This window comes from Emydura macquarii, unplaced genomic scaffold (genome assembly GCF_026122565.2).
Source record: "Emydura macquarii macquarii isolate MOO-44397 ecotype Brisbane River unplaced genomic scaffold, CSIRO-AGI_Emac_v2 contig_968, whole genome shotgun sequence".
Lineage (NCBI taxonomy): Eukaryota > Metazoa > Chordata > Testudines > Chelidae > Emydura > Emydura macquarii.
The window spans coordinates 6128992-6147996 of NW_027131105.1; the positions used below are offsets into that span (position 1 = coordinate 6128992).

At 46.8% G+C, this 19005-nt stretch overlaps 1 protein-coding gene across 2 annotated transcripts in view; it reads left to right on the forward strand.

Moving 5' to 3' along the window:
- The first annotated feature begins 1192 nt into the window (after window positions 1-1192).
- CAPN1 (calpain 1) overlaps window positions 1193-19005 on the forward strand; it is a 47492-nt gene continuing 29679 nt past the window's right edge. The window contains exons 1-3 of one of the 2 annotated variants that reach the window (XM_067543978.1): window positions 1193-1764; window positions 9459-9756; window positions 10857-10926. In XM_067543978.1, the coding sequence (XP_067400079.1) occupies window positions 9490-9756; window positions 10857-10926 (337 nt within the window). In that variant the 5' untranslated portion in view covers window positions 1193-1764; window positions 9459-9489. Of the gene's footprint in view, window positions 1861-9458; window positions 9757-10856; window positions 10927-19005 lie in introns of both variants that reach the window. The other variant, XM_067543977.1, reaches the window with a different exon arrangement.

The window sequence follows — 19005 nt, forward strand, 5'->3', positions numbered from 1 at the left end:
GCAGCCTGGAACTTTCACCACTTGATGCAGTCTGAAATGTTTGTTTACACTGTTTTTTAAATAAAGAGTAGGCCAGAGCGCACTGCTTTTCGGTGAGGATTACTCTATATTCAGCACATGCTGTAAATGTCAGATGGCTCCTTTAACTAATATATAATTGTGTGACAGTAACATCTGCAGGTCCAAAGAGAGATCATGGCCCAGTTGTGCTAGCTGCATCACTTGCACAAAAGTGAGAGCCTGCCCCAGAAAGCTTATACTCTCAATCAATAATGAATGAGAGGGGAAGGGACTTGCCCCATTATCACGCAGTGGGTCAGTGCCACAGCTGGCAGTAGAACCCAGGTTTCCTGACTCCCAGTATTCTGCCTTATTCTCTAGACCATCCATCCTTCCCTGTTCCCACAATCTACATGGGTAAAGTACAGCAAAATACTGTTTCCCTAGAACTCTCTGTGCAGTTTGACATGGAGACTACGTACTTCACTACTTGTCCTGAACTTCTTTCAGTATTGCTGTTAGCTGCTGTACCCTACCCAAGAGGTGGCTGCATTTCAGGAGTGATCCCTGAGAAAACAATAGTCTATAGAGTCTGATGGGTTCCTGTGGTGTGAAAAGCACTGGAAAACTATCACACTGAGACTTTACTTCACTTACACATACTTATCGCCGTCGAGTATCCACTCATCCCTGCCCTAGAAGAGAAGTATGAAGATCTATTTAATCTTCCGTAACTATTTAATCAAGTTCCACCTCTCTCTGGTGCCAAGGACAGCATATGGCAGCCTGTGCTGAGGGACCAGGTGGAAAGGAGTATTTGTAGAGAAGAGGATCAGAGCCCGTTGCCAGCAATGAGCAGAATTGATAGCATGCCCTGAGTCGTGTGTGCACTTGGGGTGTGCTCTGTCTGTGAGAGATGGAAAGAATGTTTTGTGTGTGAGGGGGAGGGGGGAATTAAGAAGAGAACCCCCCCACCTCATCCAGTGCATTTAGGGAAGCTGGGTGGGTTATGCACAGAGGTGACCCTTCTGCAGCATTAAGCCAAAAACACAAGAGAAGGGGTAGAGGGGCAGGCTTGGGTGGATCAGTGGTGTGGCACGGGTCCTGGGGAGTGTGGGATGGGAGCAGAGGCAGGCATCAATGGCACCTGGGTGCTCAGGTGTGGGTAGGAGCTTAGAAATATGGGTTAGGGTACCCGGAGCTGGGATGGAAAGGGGCTAAGTCTAGGAGCAGGGATCTAAAGGGACTAGAAGCTCCGTTCCGGTTAACAGCAGGGTTTTTTTTACTACCATAATTTTGAGAGCTGTGTTTATACTTTTTCAAAGAGGTTCTTGTAGAGTCGGTTCTCCTCTGCCCCACCTGGTGGTATTACAACATCCCCCTGCGCTTTCCCTTCCTGCCGAAGGAGTTCACATTGCAGCGAGAGGGGAGGCTGTTGCAATGCGGAGAAGAAGAAATTGCAGGGAGGAGAGGGTGACCAGAGATGTTGGTGCAGCGGCACTGGGGTTATAAATACAAACTCTCAGCTGCCCCCGCCAACCATCTAGTGATAAAGCGCCTTTCCAAACACATGGTGCTCCTGGAAGAATGGGGGCTAACGCTGGGTCTGGAAACTGCCCCCCCAACCGAGTCTCTTCGTTCCGGTTTTCATTTCTCCCCGCCTAGGCGGGCCCCCCCGTGCCCTCTCTTGTATTTGCAAGGCTCGATCTGTGTGGACGCGGGGCACGAAGGAGGAGTCTGGAAGGGAGGAGTCGCCGCGAAGAGGTAGGGGATACACTCACAAGTCTCGATCTCCTGGTTAGGAAAGATTTGTTTGGCGGAGTGTAAAGGGATCGGGACCTTGTCGGCGATTCCCGAGAGGTACGTTGATGTTGCTTTTCTTCACATGCGATCTGCCGCTTCAGTGAGCTGCCCCCGAGGTGGGTGCTGCCTTCTGAAGGGGTTTACAAACAACTGCGGTAGTGACTCGGGGCTGGGGAGGAGAGGGAGGTTCCTGAATTAGTTTCGGTTGTGGCAGACGCTCTCTTACACAATTCCGTTGTCCGCTTTGCTGCTTGCCCGGCACTGGAGGCTTTACAGATCAAAATCTTTGGTTTTATTTTTCTCTCTGTCTTGATGTTTCCTTCGTCCAACCGGGGGAGGGGAACCGGCCCTGTACTCGCTTAGTTATTGATTTGATTGCCGAGAACTTGGGCATGATGCCAAGCTATTGACAACCCTGCAATTGTCAGTCACATTTTCCATGGGCTGGGGAGAGAGCTCTGAATTCGTGCTGGAAGTCTGGATTTTCTCTGCTAGTCTTTACCCTGCTGCTTCTTGTGGGATTGGGGTTTCAACTAGTCCCAAAGGCCCCCCGGGCAAAGTTAAGAAAGTTAATTTATTAATGCTGACAGCTCCTGTGTGAGCTTGGTAGCATTTATTTCCGTGCATGTGAAGTGGGAATAAGGTGACAGAGAAAATAAGACCTACATCTCCAAAGGTATTTAGACACTTTTAACTCCCACTGATAATTGAGGCTCTGGGTGTAAGTGATTTGCCTCAGGCTAGGCAGAGAGACTGTAACAGACTCAGGACTGCAGTTTCTTCCCTGTCCTCTAACCACTAGAGCAGCGGTTCCCAACCTCCTCGAGTGTGCGGACCCCTTTGCAACCTCCAAACATTTCAGGGACCTCCACATGCTATTAGTTTTATTTGAAATTGTACATTTCCTCGGTGAGGATGTTATTTTTCTTTTCTGCCGACCCCCTGTAGTAGCCTTGTGGACCACCAGGTGGTCCGCGGACCACAGGTTGGGAACCTCTGCACTAGACCATCTGTCTATAGGGTCTGTCTCATTCATAGGCTGATCCCAATGGAGAGCTACGGAACTTTCATCTACTTCTTTATTCTGGGATGATGTTCTTAAATCCAGTCCCATCTATACATAATTGCAGCATATGTTCCTTGCCATACCTTGTGCTTTGAGACTGTAATGTTGCTCAGAGAGTCTTGGTGTTTGGCAGCAATGCACCAGGGCTGAGGTAGTCAAAGGAGCCTAAGGGAGTTGGGTGCCCCAATCAATGGGATTTGGGAACCTAATTCCTCTTGGCTCCTTTGAACCCCCTCTCTGAAGATGTTCTCTTCTGTCCCAAACTCTTCCATCCTTCTAGCCTTGTGTGTCAAAGCTACTTGCCACAAATTGGATCCTTGCCTCAGGAATGTTTTGGCTTCGGTCAGATAAAAAATGTAAAAGAAAAGAATTCTTGAGCAGTGCTGTCATCTGGGCTGCATGGTTTTGAGACAGGCTTAGCTAATGGTGCTGCATCCCTTTTTCAATCCAAACTGGTGAATTATGGTGAGGTGACAGCCAAACACTCCAGCATTATGGCAGGAGCAAGACTGAAGAGGCCTTTGCCTTGTGGGCACTGAAAATGATAAGTGAAGTAATCTCTTTTATGGTGCTGATCTCCTGATTCAGTTGCTTGTTGTTCAGCTAGTACACCATGCTATCAAGCAGGACATTTTATGTTCCTCCCTGTTGTGGGTTTGTTTTGTGTCTGTTTCAAGTCTCTTCACAGTCCCTGATTAAAGAACCACCAGCCATTGTTACCAAGGTCTGGATGGCAACACCATCATTTCTGTATTTGGTGTTGAGCAGTACAAGATGCTCCTTCCTCTCAAGGCCCAAGTGTGAATCCCACATTCTTGTCTATATCAGCATTTCTATGGGCGGTATCAGGGTGTGAGTGAAAACAGCTGACGTTTGAACCCAACTATATTAAATAGTAAAAGGATTGAGACCCACTGAGCTGGATTGTTCTTGCAATAAAGAGGAAGGATGAGAGGACCGCTGGTCTTGTAGTTGGGGGTCAGGAGATCTGGGTTCAATTCCCCGATCAGCCACAGATTCCCTGAATATCACTTAATTTATCTTATGCCCATTTTACAGGTAAATAATCTGCCCTTTAGCTGTCTTGCTTATTTAGATTGTAAGATCTCTGGGAAAGGGGACTGTCTCTTTATGTGTGTCTATGCAGTGCCTCGCACCATGGGACTCTGATCTTGTCGCAGTAATGCAAATATCTATAAAGGATGGAGCATGTAAATTATAAATATTTCTAGGCTGTTGTGCCAATTCTGAGGGAGGACCTAGGGTGGTTCTGCTCAGCTTGTTTGATTCAGCTAAATTCCAATTGGAGGCTCTCAAGGTTCATTTGTTTAATAAAGTTCTCATACACTGAGGAAGTGGGTTCTTCAGTCATTAATCGTAGCACATGCTTTACTGAACTTACATAGGACTGATGATTTATAATTAAAGCAAAACAGGTGATCCTTCACCTGAGGGGACAAGATGCCATGCACCAGCACGGTGGACTCTGGGGATCCTGGCAGACAGCTAGCCTGTTAGAGCTGGCAAAAACACTGTGGATGAGAGAAACCATCGTGAACAAAGACTATATCTTGCTAGATACAGTTTTAGTCTTCTAGATGCACGTTTTCACTTTTATTTGTTTGTAACCATGTCTATTTCTATCCCTTTTTCTTGATATCACTTAATCTATGTTCTCTTTTGTTAATAAACTTGCTTTGTTTTCATTATAGATCACCAGTGCTGATAAGTTCAGTAAAGTGTGTGCTTCTAGAAAGCTGACAGACTGGAGTGTTTCACTGTCTCTGTAGAGGCAGTGGACCTCGTCCTTTTTCAGTGAGGGGCCAGTGGAAAGGACTGGTCCCTGGTCAGATGATTTTTGGGATAAATTCAGGGCTGGAGGGATACTAAGGTCAGCCTGCCAGGAGTAACCAGGCTGGGCAAAGCCAAGGTGAGGCTTGTGGGCTGTTGGCAGGCTGTTTGGTCAGAGCTCTGGACCAAAGCTGCACATCCACAAGACACCGAGGGTTACAAGGCAGAGGGTGACCTGATCCCTTCACCTGGCCTAGGTGAACCTCAAAACCTCACAGAGGCTTAAGAACCAAATGAGGATTTCAGTGAGCAGGGTCAAAATAGGACAAATTAAGACAGCAGTGGGGGAGTCTGTTGGCAGCGGTGCCTGGACAAAGGGATCAGGAGGGGTAAAATGTTCTGTTGAATGGAGTGGAAATAAAAAACAAGACATGAGAGGCAGTACAAGCTACTGGCTAGGGCATTGAACTAGGAGTGAGGAAACCTGAGAACTATTTATGGATCTGCCACTGACCTTCTGTGTCACCTTTGCCCTTGCTGGGACTTTGTTTCCCCTCATATCCTTTGGCTTGTCTCTTTATACTATAAGCTCTTCTAGGGGACTGTCTGTTATGTATCTGTGCAGCACCCAATCTTGGCTGGGGTCTATAAGTGCTTCTGTAATTGTACCTTTGCCATTTAATTTATATGTTGTCTAACTTTCTCTCTAGTCTATGTAGATGGTAAGGGGTAGGGAATGTCTCTTACTATGTGTTTATATGAGCAATAGCACAATGAGGCCATAATCTTGGTTGGGGCAACTGGGCACTATTGTAATAAAAATACCAGTAGAAAGCAACAATCAACCCCCTCTATAAAATTAATATAAGGCAAGCAGCCTTCTTTCTAACTATCAGCTGAACATGAATGCTTTCCCAGGACCAGAGGGGCGATCAGTGCTCTGATTTTTGGAGTCACCCCAATCAAATGTACTCGAAGTGTGAATAAATCTCACGTGGGCCTGTAGAAGTTAAGTGCGCCTGAATCTGTTCTCGGCTCACCTGAGCTCCATTGATTGGTTTCTCCTGATAAACACTTGCAAATTGTGATCTTCCGCACTCCACTGTGCTAGGTGCTGTGCAAACACAGAACAAAAAGATGGTCCCTGCCCCTGAGAGCTTGCAATCGAAGTATAAGATAGATGCAGAAAATGCAAGGAAACAATGAAAAGCTATTGGTCAGCATGATAGGCAATGGTCTGAACACAGCAGCTGCCCAGTGTTGTCAAGTTATCTGACTTGATGTGTGACCTTGGGCAAGACCCTTTACCTCTCTGTGCCTGTTTTCCCTCTCAACCTTTGTCTGTCTTTTCTATTTTGACTGTACAATCTCTGCAACAGGGACAGTTTTTTACTGAGTGTCTAGCACAATAGGGCGCAGATGTCAATGGGAGCCTCCAGGGGCTACTATCATACAAATAATATGTAATTGGAAAGCCCCCACTTTGCAGCTATATAACTGCATTAAGAGCAATAGCACGTTTTAAAATGGCTGACAGCAGTGAGTTCCATAATGTGACTTTTATACCCTGTTAAGGAACAATGTTTGAACACTGTAACAGAGCTACTCTAGATCATAGTTTCTCAACCTGTGGTATGCATACCCCTGGGGGTATGCGAGACACAGGCAGGGGGTACCCAGGGAAAAACAGAGTGAAGGGGAGGTGGGCAGCAGCTGTTGACTTCTGGGGAAGCTGGGTGGCAGCCCCTGCTTCCCGCCCAGTCACAGCTCCCAGCTGGGAGGCGGGCGGCAGCTGCCACAGTCCAGGGAAGCTGGGCTGCAGCTGCCCACTTCCCGCCTTGTCACAGCTCCCAGATGGGAAGTGAGCGGCAGCCGCCTGCTTCCCACCCAGTCCTAGCTCCCAGGTGGGAGGCAGGCGGCAGCCTCTTGCGTCTTGCGAGCTGGCCTCACAGCTGGGTGGCAGCCACCCATGCTGCGGCTCCAAGCCAAGAGACAGCCTCCAGTGCCCTGGTTTGAAGACAGGGCAGCAGTCGCCTGCCCACATCCCTGGGTCCCAGCTGGTGCGGAAGCCTCCCCTGCCCCAGCTTGGATTGGGTGGCAGTTGCCCACCTGCCAGGTTGGCAGCCAGGTGGCAGCCACTTGCAACTTGCCCAGGTGGCAGCCCCCCTCCCTGGCTCAAAGCCCCAGTGCCCAGCAAACTTGTCAATTTCACTGCTTTAGCTGAGCAGTGAAATTGACAGCTATGACAGCCCCAGATTTCACCAGTTACCCTCTTTTCCTGTCTCTCTCGCCCTCTTTCCCTGTCTCTCTCTTACCCCTTCCTCCTTTCAAATCTATGGCATACAATTTGGCGTGGTGCTTTATATTCCCCAGCATTAGCATGCCACTCAAAGCCTCCTAGCTTTGGCCAACATCACCTCTAGCCCAGTTACATACTTGAGTTGTGCACCCATTGTGTAAAGATGGTAACCCTACCCACATATATCGGACATCTGTCATATTCCAGCCTTACATAATCAGCCCTTCTTCCAACATATGGCTCACATTAGTCTGTAAATATAAAATCCCATGGAAAATTGAGTGTTGGGGTACTTATTAAATTTTTCAGAAGTTAGGGGGTACTTGCTACTTAAAAAGTTGAGAAACACTGCTCTAGATCATGGTTCTGTTTAATGTGGCTTAGCTGTAATGTGGGCAAGGCTTAAGAACAGAACGGTAATTAATGCTTCTTTCCAGGCAATTCCTCAATGCACAACATGACATCAAGAATAGAAGTGCTTGCAGAATGGGGCCTTTTTATTGTTTATATTCTAGTAGTGCCTAAAGGTTCCAACTAATATCAGGGCCCCATTATCAAGAGACAATCTCTGTCCCAAAGATGACGACAGATAGGAGAGAGGAAGTACAGCTGGTAGTATCTTTAGGGTGTAAATCTCATTAGTCTCTTTAAACGATAGTCCCTAGACTTTTCCAGTGAGTTTGGAAAAACTGTTGATGCCCGTTTTGCCTTTGTCCACTAGACCAGGCTTGAAAACACCTTTGTCAGCCAAGTTGGTGCAACCATGTCACCTCTCTGGGAAGCACTGTTATCAGTGCAGGAGCTGCAAACGGTATTTAGGCCTGTGCAGAGGTTGACTGTGCTGCAATTTTGTAACATGGTTTAAAATTGGTAGCAAAGATCAGGCTGAAGAGATGTTGGGGCAGATCTTCAGTGGCTGCTGTATATCATCATAGCTCTATCGGCTTCGGTGGAGTTACACTGATTGACACCAGCTGAAGATCTGGGCTGAAGATCTGGCTCATTGTATGACACACATACTCAGCAGCCTGGAAGTACTGGGTTCTAAAGAGACCTCCAGGAGTTCAGTTCCATGCTCTTGGTTTGAGACTGGAGATTGTCCACCAGGAGATTGTTAGCTGTGGGGTTGTGGTTCTTGTTTGTTTCCTCCTTTGCCCTAGAATCTTTTTGTTTTGCCTTGTTTTCACAACCAGTAAACAGAAAAGGAGCTAATTGTGGGTGTGGGAATTCCTGTTTATCACCCAGCATTCTGGGTAGCTTGCCAAGGCTGCAGGTATGGTATTTTATAATGTAATTAGTTCTGCAGCTGCAGGACTTGGTGGTGATGTGAAGCATAGCAGTCAGTGATTTTTTATTCCCAAGGGGCAGGGGCTCTTGCATGCTAGTTCTATGAACATCTTTATCACATTAGTTGTAATCAGTCAATGTGTCATATGGATACAAATTCTAAAGTACCTGAAGAATGCTCTGCCACTCCACTGTGCTATATTCCTCTTCTGTCTTCAAAAATCTTCCTAGGGTAAAGCCTTTTGTGTGCTAGAACCTTTTTGTCTCTTCTTGGGAAACTTTGGAAATTGCAGTGCATTTGTCACCATGCTGAAATGAAAAAGCAAAAACAAAACAAAAAAACAAATGACATGCTAATAAATTGACTCATGAAATTCTGCCCATGGGCAGGTTTCATCGGCTTATGTAAACCAAAGGTTGTTAGTTCATTTTACATTGTGTTTTAAATCCAGCTTGCCAGCCATTCAGAACGTTACTCCACAGTCTTGAGGCTCTCAAACTCCCATTGAAAGTTCTATTCCCTTTGGCCCCTTTGACTACCCCAGAAGTAAGGCTAGCATTTTCAAAGGGGTACCATCAACTTAAAAATCATACTCCTGTCTTGATCTCACAGCCCCACAATTTCCTGAGATGTACAGGCATCCCACAATACACAGCGTCCCCCGCACTATACATACCATCAACTTCTCCCCAGGTAGTGTGCCTGAAAGTGGCATGGAGGATGCTAGGATTCCTAGTCCCAGTGCAACATAATTTTGCTAATACAGTTTAATGATACATAGACATAGTACGCTGACACAAATGGCCAATTGTGAACAAGCTGTGCCTAAATAGTTTTGTCAGTGGCGCCATGCCAACTGAACATTTATTGGTACAGATTGCTAGCATAGACAAGTCCTCAGATTGTTACAGGTAGTGTTACGAGAATTGCTACTGTTTTGGGTGGGTCCTTCACACAGCAAGGGAAAGAAAAACACTTGTAAAGTTTAAAAAAAAAAAAAATGGTGTTGGAAGGTACCTCTTCAGGTGAGAGCTTCACATAGCTGATAGCAGGTCCATCTGGGGAGATGAGGACTTAGTACAGTTATGTATGCTCAGCAGGTTACACACTATTTATGATTTGCTATTAGGTCCCTTGGCTAAAGTTGTGTAAGGGGTTGTGTGGTTCAGTTCTCCGCTTACGCTGTTTATTCTTTGTCTCCTCTGTTTCAGTGGGGCTTGCCTAGTCCAATAGTTGCCAGAGATGGCAGAAGAAATCATCACCCCAGTGTACTGCACTGGCGTCTCAGCTCAGGTCCAGAAGCAGAGGGCTAAGGATCTAGGCCTGGGGCAGCATGAGAATGCGGTGAAGTATGTGGGCCAGGACTTTGAGAATCTTCGGAATGCATGCTTACAGAGTGGAACCCTCTTCCGAGATGACACCTTTCCTCCTACGGCAGCTTCCTTGGGCTTCAAAGAGTTGGGTCCAAACTCCTCTAAAACCTATGGAATCAAGTGGAAGAGACCCACGGTGAGGCAAGAATTTCTCCCATGTACCACTTACAGGATGTATTTATTTGTGTCCTAGCCATGTGGAGGATCATTCCTGAATCTTTTTCTTTGTGCAACCAATGAAACAAGAAAAGTTGGTTTGTTTGCTTGCCTCCTTAAATACTGTCATGGGGGGGAATTTTCAAACCCATATAGTGGCTAGAGCCAAAGAACTGGTGATTATTCCTGTTTCTGCCATGGAATTAGGTCTTGCCTCCACTGGCAATCCACCCTGATTCCAGTGATTAGTAAGTGCAACTGTTTAATTAGAACACAAAGTTTGCCATATTGTATCAGAGCAATGATACCAGTTCAGTAACCTGGCTCCTGTTGTTTTGAATCAGAGCAATAATCCATCTATTTTGGTATCCAACTTCTTGCTGTACTAGATTGGACCATTCGTACGGTAAGTCTGGAATCCCACCTGTAACAGAGGCTGATACCTGGTCCTTCAGAGGAATATACTTAGTGAATTGTGCAGTTCTTATTTCTGCATGCCTGTCTAGTCATAAAATCATCGAGCTCTCTTTAAAATCCATAAACAGCCTACCTATATATGGCCTTATCACTGTAGTATCTGAGTGCATACACTGGTAAACTCTCTAACCTCCTGCAAGGAGATTTTCCTGACTGCACGCTTTGTGAAGATGTATTTCTGCTACATGTGCAGCACCCATTATTACATTGGAATGGCATCCCCCTCCCCCATGCTTGTATTAGGAGACACAGCACAGAGGAGGAACTGATCAATTTTTGGTGTTTGTATTGCAAGAGTGCCCAGAAACCCCAGCTGGGAATCAAGGCCTCATTGTACTAGGTGCTGTACAACTGTGTAATAAAAAGACTGCTCCAAAGGATTTATAATAAAAGTCTTATTTACTATTTGTATTACTGTAGTACCTAAAGAACCCTAGTCAATGACCAGGCTATACATAGAATTCTAAATGTTCACTGGGCTGCCACATACTTTACCGAACGTAGATCAAAGATGATGGCTTTGCCTAGCTGGATTGCATAGCATTGTGAGAACTGATTTCCCTGTGACTGAAACTTCTAAAACTACACTATGTTTTGTTTCAGGAAATGTGTTCCAACCCGCAGTTCATTGTTGATGGAGCCACCCGCACAGACATCTGCCAGGGAGCCCTCGGTAGGGATGCTGCTGAGTTTCCCTTGGGTCTCATTTATTATTAGTGCTGCTGTTGAGAGACTGGGAAGGAGGGAATTGAGGGGCAAAAGCTGGATTCTTGCTTCTGGAGAAATGTTGCTCCTAAGTGCTTGCTTGTTTACGCTTAGTGGCTTCACATGAATGCTGGAGCAGGTGCATCTTTGAAGGACGCTTAAACATGATGACTAGCATATTTTGTTTCCTTCTTTCATAAAGCCTTTAGAGATTGTATGCTTTAATCTGTATGTCCAACTCCCTCCTTCCACCTCAAGGGTTTGAGGAAGGATGGCCCAGTGGTTAAGGTGTTAGCCTGTGTAATTCGAGAGACCTGGCTTCAATTCCCTATTCTGCCAGGGACTTCCTGTGTGACCTTAGTCACATCACTTAGTTTCTGAATACCTCAGTTTTCCCATCTGTAATATGGGGATAATGGCACTTCCCTTCATCACAGGGGTGTTGTTAGGATAAATAAGCTAATGATGCACCTGAATGCTACAGAAATGGGAGCCTGATAGTAACCTAAGAATAAGATGGATGGATGAATATAACATTCAAACATCACTGTTCTAGCAGAGAATCCTTGTCTGGCATATTTTTCTGTTGCGGATTAGGTCCATACAATTTAATTATTTGTATTGTGCTAGTACCTAGGAGCCCCACCCATAGACCAGGAGCCCAGTGTGATATGCACTGTACAAACACTGAACAAAACATTGGTCCTTTCCCTAAAAAGCTTACAATTTCATCTCTATGCCCCAATCTTACAACGAGAACCTAACCTCCTGGACAGACTCCTTTGTAGCGCTCCCAATAACTTCACTGGAGCTCTTGGAGGGGATCCATCCACATGGAGCTCAGTGCAGGACTTGAGTCTTGGACAGGGACTTGGGATATCCGTGCACAGAAGGGCTTGAATGTTCAGTGACTTTTTTTTTTTTCCTGCACCCTCATTATAGGCTGCCATGGGGCCTACTGTGTAAATCTCAGTAATTCCTAGCTTCCTTGCAGCATATTCCTGCAGCCATTAGCTGTTCCCAGCCCTGAGACTGCATGCTTTCAGTTCTTCTCTCCCCCAAGCTCTGGTTTCTAGTGGGCTAGTCCAAACCATCAGATTCACTTTAAATAATACAGTAGATTGGATTTAACATGACACACAGCATCTTTCTCCCTTCTGAGAAATCTCGCAGCTCGCTGAGCACAGAGAAGTGGAGGGGGAAGATAAGAAGGGGAAACTGTTCTTTTTTTTCCTGCAATTATCCAAGAAAGGGCCACTGCCCCAGTGCAAATTTTACAAAGAAACTGGATCTATGTGGGGACTGATACTGACTTCTAACCCTCTGAACTTCCCCTGAATAAAAGAGAGAGTGATATGATGAAGAAAAATTGCTTTCCAGGTGGTTTAAGCCTTCTCTGCAGTTATAATTCATCTGTCAAGAATGTGTCTGACTCAATAACGATCTTCCTTGTTGCAACTCAAGGGCAGGCTACTGTTGGCACATTACACATAATACAGAAGGGAAAAATGCCAGAGATATGATTCTTTCAATGACGTTTTAAAATAGGTAGAGAAGAAAGACCAGCCCTGCCTTTCCCTGAGATGAAATGGTGATATTCTGAGTCTGGTTTCCCTTACTGTAGTTTCTCTTTAGTTTTATCTTTGGGTAGTGTGTGCATGCGTGCGTGCTCTATCTTCTCTATAATGTTCTACATTTCCCAGCTTTGAATTACAAAAACTGGTTTAGGGAGTGGAAATGTACAAATCTGCAATGTTGGGGGTGCCCGGGGGTCCCAGCACTCACAGAAAAAAAAGAAGTGGGTACTCAGCACCCACTGGGACAGTCAGGATGATTAGCTGTTGGTGGAGTCTGCTGATCAGCTATTTCACCCACACACTCTGGCTTCAGTTTGTCTTGCCCCCCTCATCTGGTCCCATGGATTGGCTGTTTGATTTAACAATCAAACAGCTAATCCATTGCCGCACCCATCTGGCTGCATGGATTAGCTGTTTGATTTAACCTGATGAAACAGCTAATCCATGTGGCCAGAAGGGCGGGGCAAGACAAACTGAAGCCACAAGGTGTGGGTGAAATAGCTGATGAGCAATCACCTGTGAATTGCCTCCTTGCTCCACCAGGACAGGGCTGAGTCATTCTGAGCCTTAGGGACTGGGCTGGTGCCTCTGCTCCAGCCTCTGGCAGATTCAAGGCAGGACCCAGCCAGGGAGGGGGACAGGGGGCCCAGCTCTCAAGCCATGCCCGCACCCACTGTAACAAAAAAAAAAAAAAAAAGCAGTTTAAGGAGTTAGACTGGTTGATGTGCTGGGCGTTTGCACACAGCACCACCAGCTCCTGCTGCTCACCCTGCTTGCAGTGCTTCTCCTTTTCCTACCTGCATTAATTTGTGCCTCCCTTGGCGAAGGTGTGTGCGTGGCTGTAGCTCCCAGCCAGGCTCCCTCCGACCTCAGGCAAATCCTGGAGGGAGCTCAGCAGGGCTTGGGCTAGGGCTGAGGAGGGGGTGGGGTGGTTTGGGGCCCCTGGCCCCAGCCTGCTGCCTCCTGCCTCTGCTGTCCATGGCCCCCACACAGCCCCTGCAGTCCTGGAAGCAGCAGGGACAGGATCAGGACTGCTTGGATGGGGCTCGTGTCCTGGCACAGCCTGCCCCGCACATCCCTGTGGGAGTGAGGTGGAACCAGGGTAGGGCACCCACCGGCAAAATAAAAAGTCAGCACCTATGAACATTACCTTTGGATGGATTATTTTGGCCACTGCAGGTTGGAGCCTAGATTTGGATTAATTTAAACCAGAGGGGACAGTGCTCTGAGACCCATAGAATCGTCTACACACCCACATTTTACTGCTCAACTATATCCATGTAGTTAAAGCTGTACAACCCCTTTTCCTTCCTTCCTGCCCCTTGCTTGGAGAGCGGCTGTACAGCTTTATACAGTCATACGGGTGTAAAGGTTCTTAGATCAGTATAGCTATTCTTGGATGGAAGAGGAAGAAGAAGAAGATATGAGTATAAAGCACCTTTATGCTAGTGTAATTGCGTTGACGCTAGGGGTAGTACTGCTATAACTACATCATTTGTTTTTTTTAAATCACACCCTTAACAGAAATACTTATATTGGTACAAAACTTGTAGGTAGACCAAGTGTAAAATTTCAAAGATGCTGACTTAGACCCTAAGAGCTCAAATCTCACTGAAAGTCAGTGGAATTTCGGGTTCTAAGTGCCTAAATCCCATTTGAAGATAAACTTAGGCACCTTTGGAAAATTTTACCCCAGGTCTTTTGGGTTATGGGCTACTCCTGTTAGTGCCAACCCCTTGTGCAAAGTCCAGTCTACATCCTGTTTAAATCATGCCTGCTGCATAACTGTATTTCTATTAAAGGAAAGATTAGGGCCATCAAGCAGAGGGTGGGAGGGGATGAGAGGGTGGAGGAGTCATCTATATAATAATAATATTATGCACGTACAGGGTGCTTTCCATCTGAGGATTTCAGTGTGCTTTACAAACACTAATGCTTAACTTGAACTTTGGCCTGTGGGGGGGGGGGGTTCCCTTAAGATTGACATGAAATATCCCTAGCCCAGGCACAACGGTGTTTAGTAGCATCCCTACCCCAGGAGAACACTGCACTCTTCCCAGGGATTGGACACTGCCTCTGCATTGCTCCCAGCCCCATCAGTTCCATTTAAATCAATATGCAAAGCAAAGACGCAATCAATTAAACATAAAGGAGGCAGGTTCCTCCCGTGATGCACATTTTTTCAGTAGTCTCAGTGGTCCTTGAATTTAGGAGTAACAGGAGCTGCATTGAGTGATGCAAACTTTTGAGTCATACCAACTGGATGTTTAGTACACTACAATGAGTGATGTTAAGCAGTAAGCTGGAGAGCAGCACTCCTGCTGCCTGCATTTGTTTCTAGCCTGTAGTTGCAGATGAGAAGGAGGAGAGGACTGGAGTGCAGTCCTTGATGAGAGAAGCCCCCGACAGCTGCAGTCCAGTTCCTCTCAGAGTCAGCATGGAGGCATGTGTCTCTGCATTATGCCCCTCCCTACAGCAGATTGCCAGTTGGAGCAGGAATGGCGTCTAGCTCTGGGCAAATTCCATTAAACTTTAAATATCCCAGGAACACAGTGGGGGATGGGGTGGGGTCTGTGGTGTCTGTGCAATTAAACAATCCAGCTCCGGTGTCCACAGGGGGTGTATGTGGGGGGAGAATGGTGGTAACAGCACCTGCTTGTTTGCCAACTGTCATAGTTGTTTCTGAAAGTAATTTCCCAATACAGTATTCTTTGCAATTAAAAAGCTTCGTTTGTTTGTTCTTCCCGTCTGCTGCTGGCTTTCATCCATTTCCTCCTTTGCCATTGCACTGAAGCAGTCTTTGAAGTGACTCTCTGAGATTGTTGCGGAAGCAGAGGAGGTGGAGAGTGTGGGCCAGCAGAGGCCACTGAAAGAGCTTTGTAAGGAGCTGGCGGACAAGGTGGGCAGCCCCAAATGTGGCTGTTTCTTCTAAGTAGTTTTCTGGTCCACATTAAAGATGAACAGCAAAGCAGACATAAGAAACAAGTTCAGCCCAAGTTGCTGTGGCGACCTTCCAATAGTTGAGCTTTGGGAACAAAGGAATTGCCAAACTTGATCAGACTCAGGGTTTATCTAGTCCATTTTCTGTCAGGGGTCAGCAGCAGCTGCTCCAGAGGAAGGTGCAAGAAACCTCATGGTGATGGGAGACCCTGCCCCTCAGGAAACTGCCTTCCTAATGCTTTTAGAGATTGGCTGATGCCCTGATGCAGGAGGATTGGTAATATCCCATCTTCATTTTTTTAAATTCTTCACTATTGTAACTTTGGAGAGTCTCATTATCCATATAAATATCCAGGCCGTTTTTGAATCCCGCTAAGTTCTTAGGCTCATTGATATCTTGTGGCAATGAGTTCCACAGGGTAATGGTGTTGCATGGGGTTTTTTGGCACAGAAATAAGTTGTAAGTTGTCTTTAATATATATTTATTTACATGATGTGTGAACTTTTCACACCCTTCACTTTGACCACTCCTGGAACTGACACACTGGGGCCTTGTTCTTCAGCTAAGGCAGTGCTTCTTATGGTTACAGCAAGGAGCAGTGAGACAGGACTGCTAGGTTTTGTTCCTGGCGTGGCTGTCGATTTGCAGTTTAACCCTGGGCTGGCATGTTGTTTCACTACTCCATGCCACTATTTTTCCATGAGGACTAACTGCACATACATGCAGGAATTCATTGATGTTTTCAAAAGCACCTTGAGGTGAAGGGTGCTATAGGCATGCCAAGAGTTATTATTTGTATACCTTTTTCCTACAGTCTCCTCTGCTGTGTGTAGTGGCCTTGAGCTCTGGCCTGCTGATGGTACTAGTCATCTGATACTTGTCTTCCACAGCAGGTCCTGAATAAGTGTAACCAATTGCTGTGGAGTAGCTGAAAATAAAACATACGTTGGCTGATATCTTCACCCCCATTCTGGCCCCTTTATGCTGGATAAAAGGGGCTCTAAAAGCTTCATATCTGGCTGGGGAGGAACTCCCAACCCCTTGCAAACCCTGGCGTTGGGGGTTGCGAGGGAGCACTGGGCAGGAGGGGCTCGTTGGGTGTGGAGCCACAGTAGTACATAGAGTCTGAACTGAACTGTGGCCCATATACATCCTCAGGAGGCTGCCATAAGTTAGGCCCTTGGGACTGTCTCTAGTTACGTCAGGGGCTGCTTGTGGGGCCCAGAGCCAGGTGCATTACCACAGACACCTAGCTTGTCACGTAAGAGGAAGTCAAGAGCTGTCAGAGGCTGGATTTCGTCATCCTGTTTATCAACCCAGAGCGCTGGGCCATCAATGTTAATTTCCCACCTCTTCATCCCAACGGCAGTGGAAAAACACTGTCGAGGTGACAGAAAGTTCTAGCAGGGGACAAGGTCTATAAAAGGGCAAAACACCCAGACTGAGCTGAGCCATCATGGACAGTAATGGATCATCCGTGGAATTGATTCTCGCCACCCAGGATGCTGGGGGGAATCCCGAGAAGGCAGGTAACACCTGTAGGGGATGACCACTATCCATTGTGGGTCCCGCCGCGCTTGCTTTCTAGTGATTAGAGTTCTGTGAATAAACATGTGGTTACTTGGACTCTTTGGCTCCCTGGTGTTTATTGTCCTTGATTCGCCCAGAACCGTACACTGCTCCAGCTCCCAGAGCAGCCTAGGATCAGGAGGGACCAAAGGTTGTTTAAAGCTCCCCTCTTCCTGGGCTGTGAGCTCTGTGCTCAGAGGCACAGCACAGGATCTTCCCCTCCTCCCACCAACACGTATCCAAGCAAAAACACCCACAAAATACACAGAGAACTGGATAAACTTGCTTGGGGAATGAAATGTATGAGGTACCTAGTCAAACTGTGAGAGGGTGGGAGCTCCAGTGGAAGGAAATTTTTCCTCGCATCTGCATGGAAATATGAGTTTTAGGCAATTTGTAAATTTGAGGGCCAAGACGGTTGTTTCCCTTATGCCTTCCACCTTGGATGTTGCAACTCTGGCTTGGTCTACACTGGTAATGCAGGTCGACGTAACGCCGCTTACGTTGATCCCCTAAAGTATGCGTCTCCACTGGCACGTAAGTTCCGCCCATCTAAATCGTGGTAAAAGTCAACCTAATAAAACCACCTACTCAAGTGGTATAGCACTGACATCGAATTCCATGGGTTGCATTTGCGTCAGTGTAGGCAGAGCGTAATGTAAATCGATGCCATTGGCCTCCGGGAGGTATCTCATAATGCTCTGTTGTGACCGCTCTGGACATTTGTGCTCTGCTGTAACATGGCCACGTAAACGGGAAATAGCTCCTTCCCTCAAGCCCCGGAAAATTTTGAATGACAATTTCTGGACAGCATGGAGAGAGCTTTGTAGCTGAACCACTCATGGCGATTGCACAGCCCAAACACGCTCCAGCATGGAGTTGACCAGAGGTCTTGAATTTCACTGGTCTATGGGGCGAAGAGTCTGTTCTGGCTCAGCTCCAAGCCAGCAAAAGAAACTTAGATATCTACAAGAAGATATCGTGTGGCGTGTTGGAGAAGGGACACAACAGGAACCGCGTAGCAGTGCCACGTTAAGATCAAATTGCTGAGGCAGGCTTATCAGAAAACTAGGGAAGCTAACAGCCATTCTGGCTCCTCGCCCAAAACATGCTGCTTTTACGAGAAGCTGCATGCGACTCTCGACAGTGACCCTACCACTGTGCTGCCATGCAGCATCAATACCGCCACAGAATCCCAGTCCAGAACGAATGAAGAGGACTCTGTGGACGAGGAAAATGAAGATGAGGAGAGCAGGGTGCAGGAGAGCGGAGTATCTATTCTCCCTGAGAGCCAGGACCTGTTCGTTACCCCAAAGCAGCTCTGCCACACACAGGACAGTGGGACTGATCGAGATGCCGGGGAAGGCACATCTGGTGAGTGTGTGGGGCAAATCTAATTTTTACAGTTATGTCCCCAGTCCAGCTTTTTAAAAGGAGTTTGTGTTTTTGAGGAGATGGGCTTCCTGGGTGTTGCCAAATTTCAGTGGAGGGTTACTCCCAGAACAGACTATTTATGTGCAGAGGAATGCACTGAGAATCCTCTGTGAACATCTCAAGAAAACTTTCATGTAGGTAATCTGTAATCCTTGCAAAAGATTTCTGGGGAGGGCAGCCTTATTTCTTCCGCCACCATAGGAGACTTTACCCTGCCACTCTGCTATTAAGTGAGCAGGCATCATCACGGAACACAGCATAGCAGCATAAGGGCCAGGCTTGTACCCCGATGCTTGCAGCAATCTTCCCTTTCCCCCTGCATTACCTCAGGAGACTGATATCACACATGGTCACCTAGGGAAGATGGTGCAAGTTTAAAATACCCGACCAATACAGTCACTCCGAGTTATTCCTCTGCTGTGGCTGGTGTCCCTGGTCGCCTCCCCAAGACAATTCCTAGTACTGGTATTGTTGCTATGGGCGTTATGGGTCAGGACATTGGTTGCCCTATGTTTTCTGCTGCTAG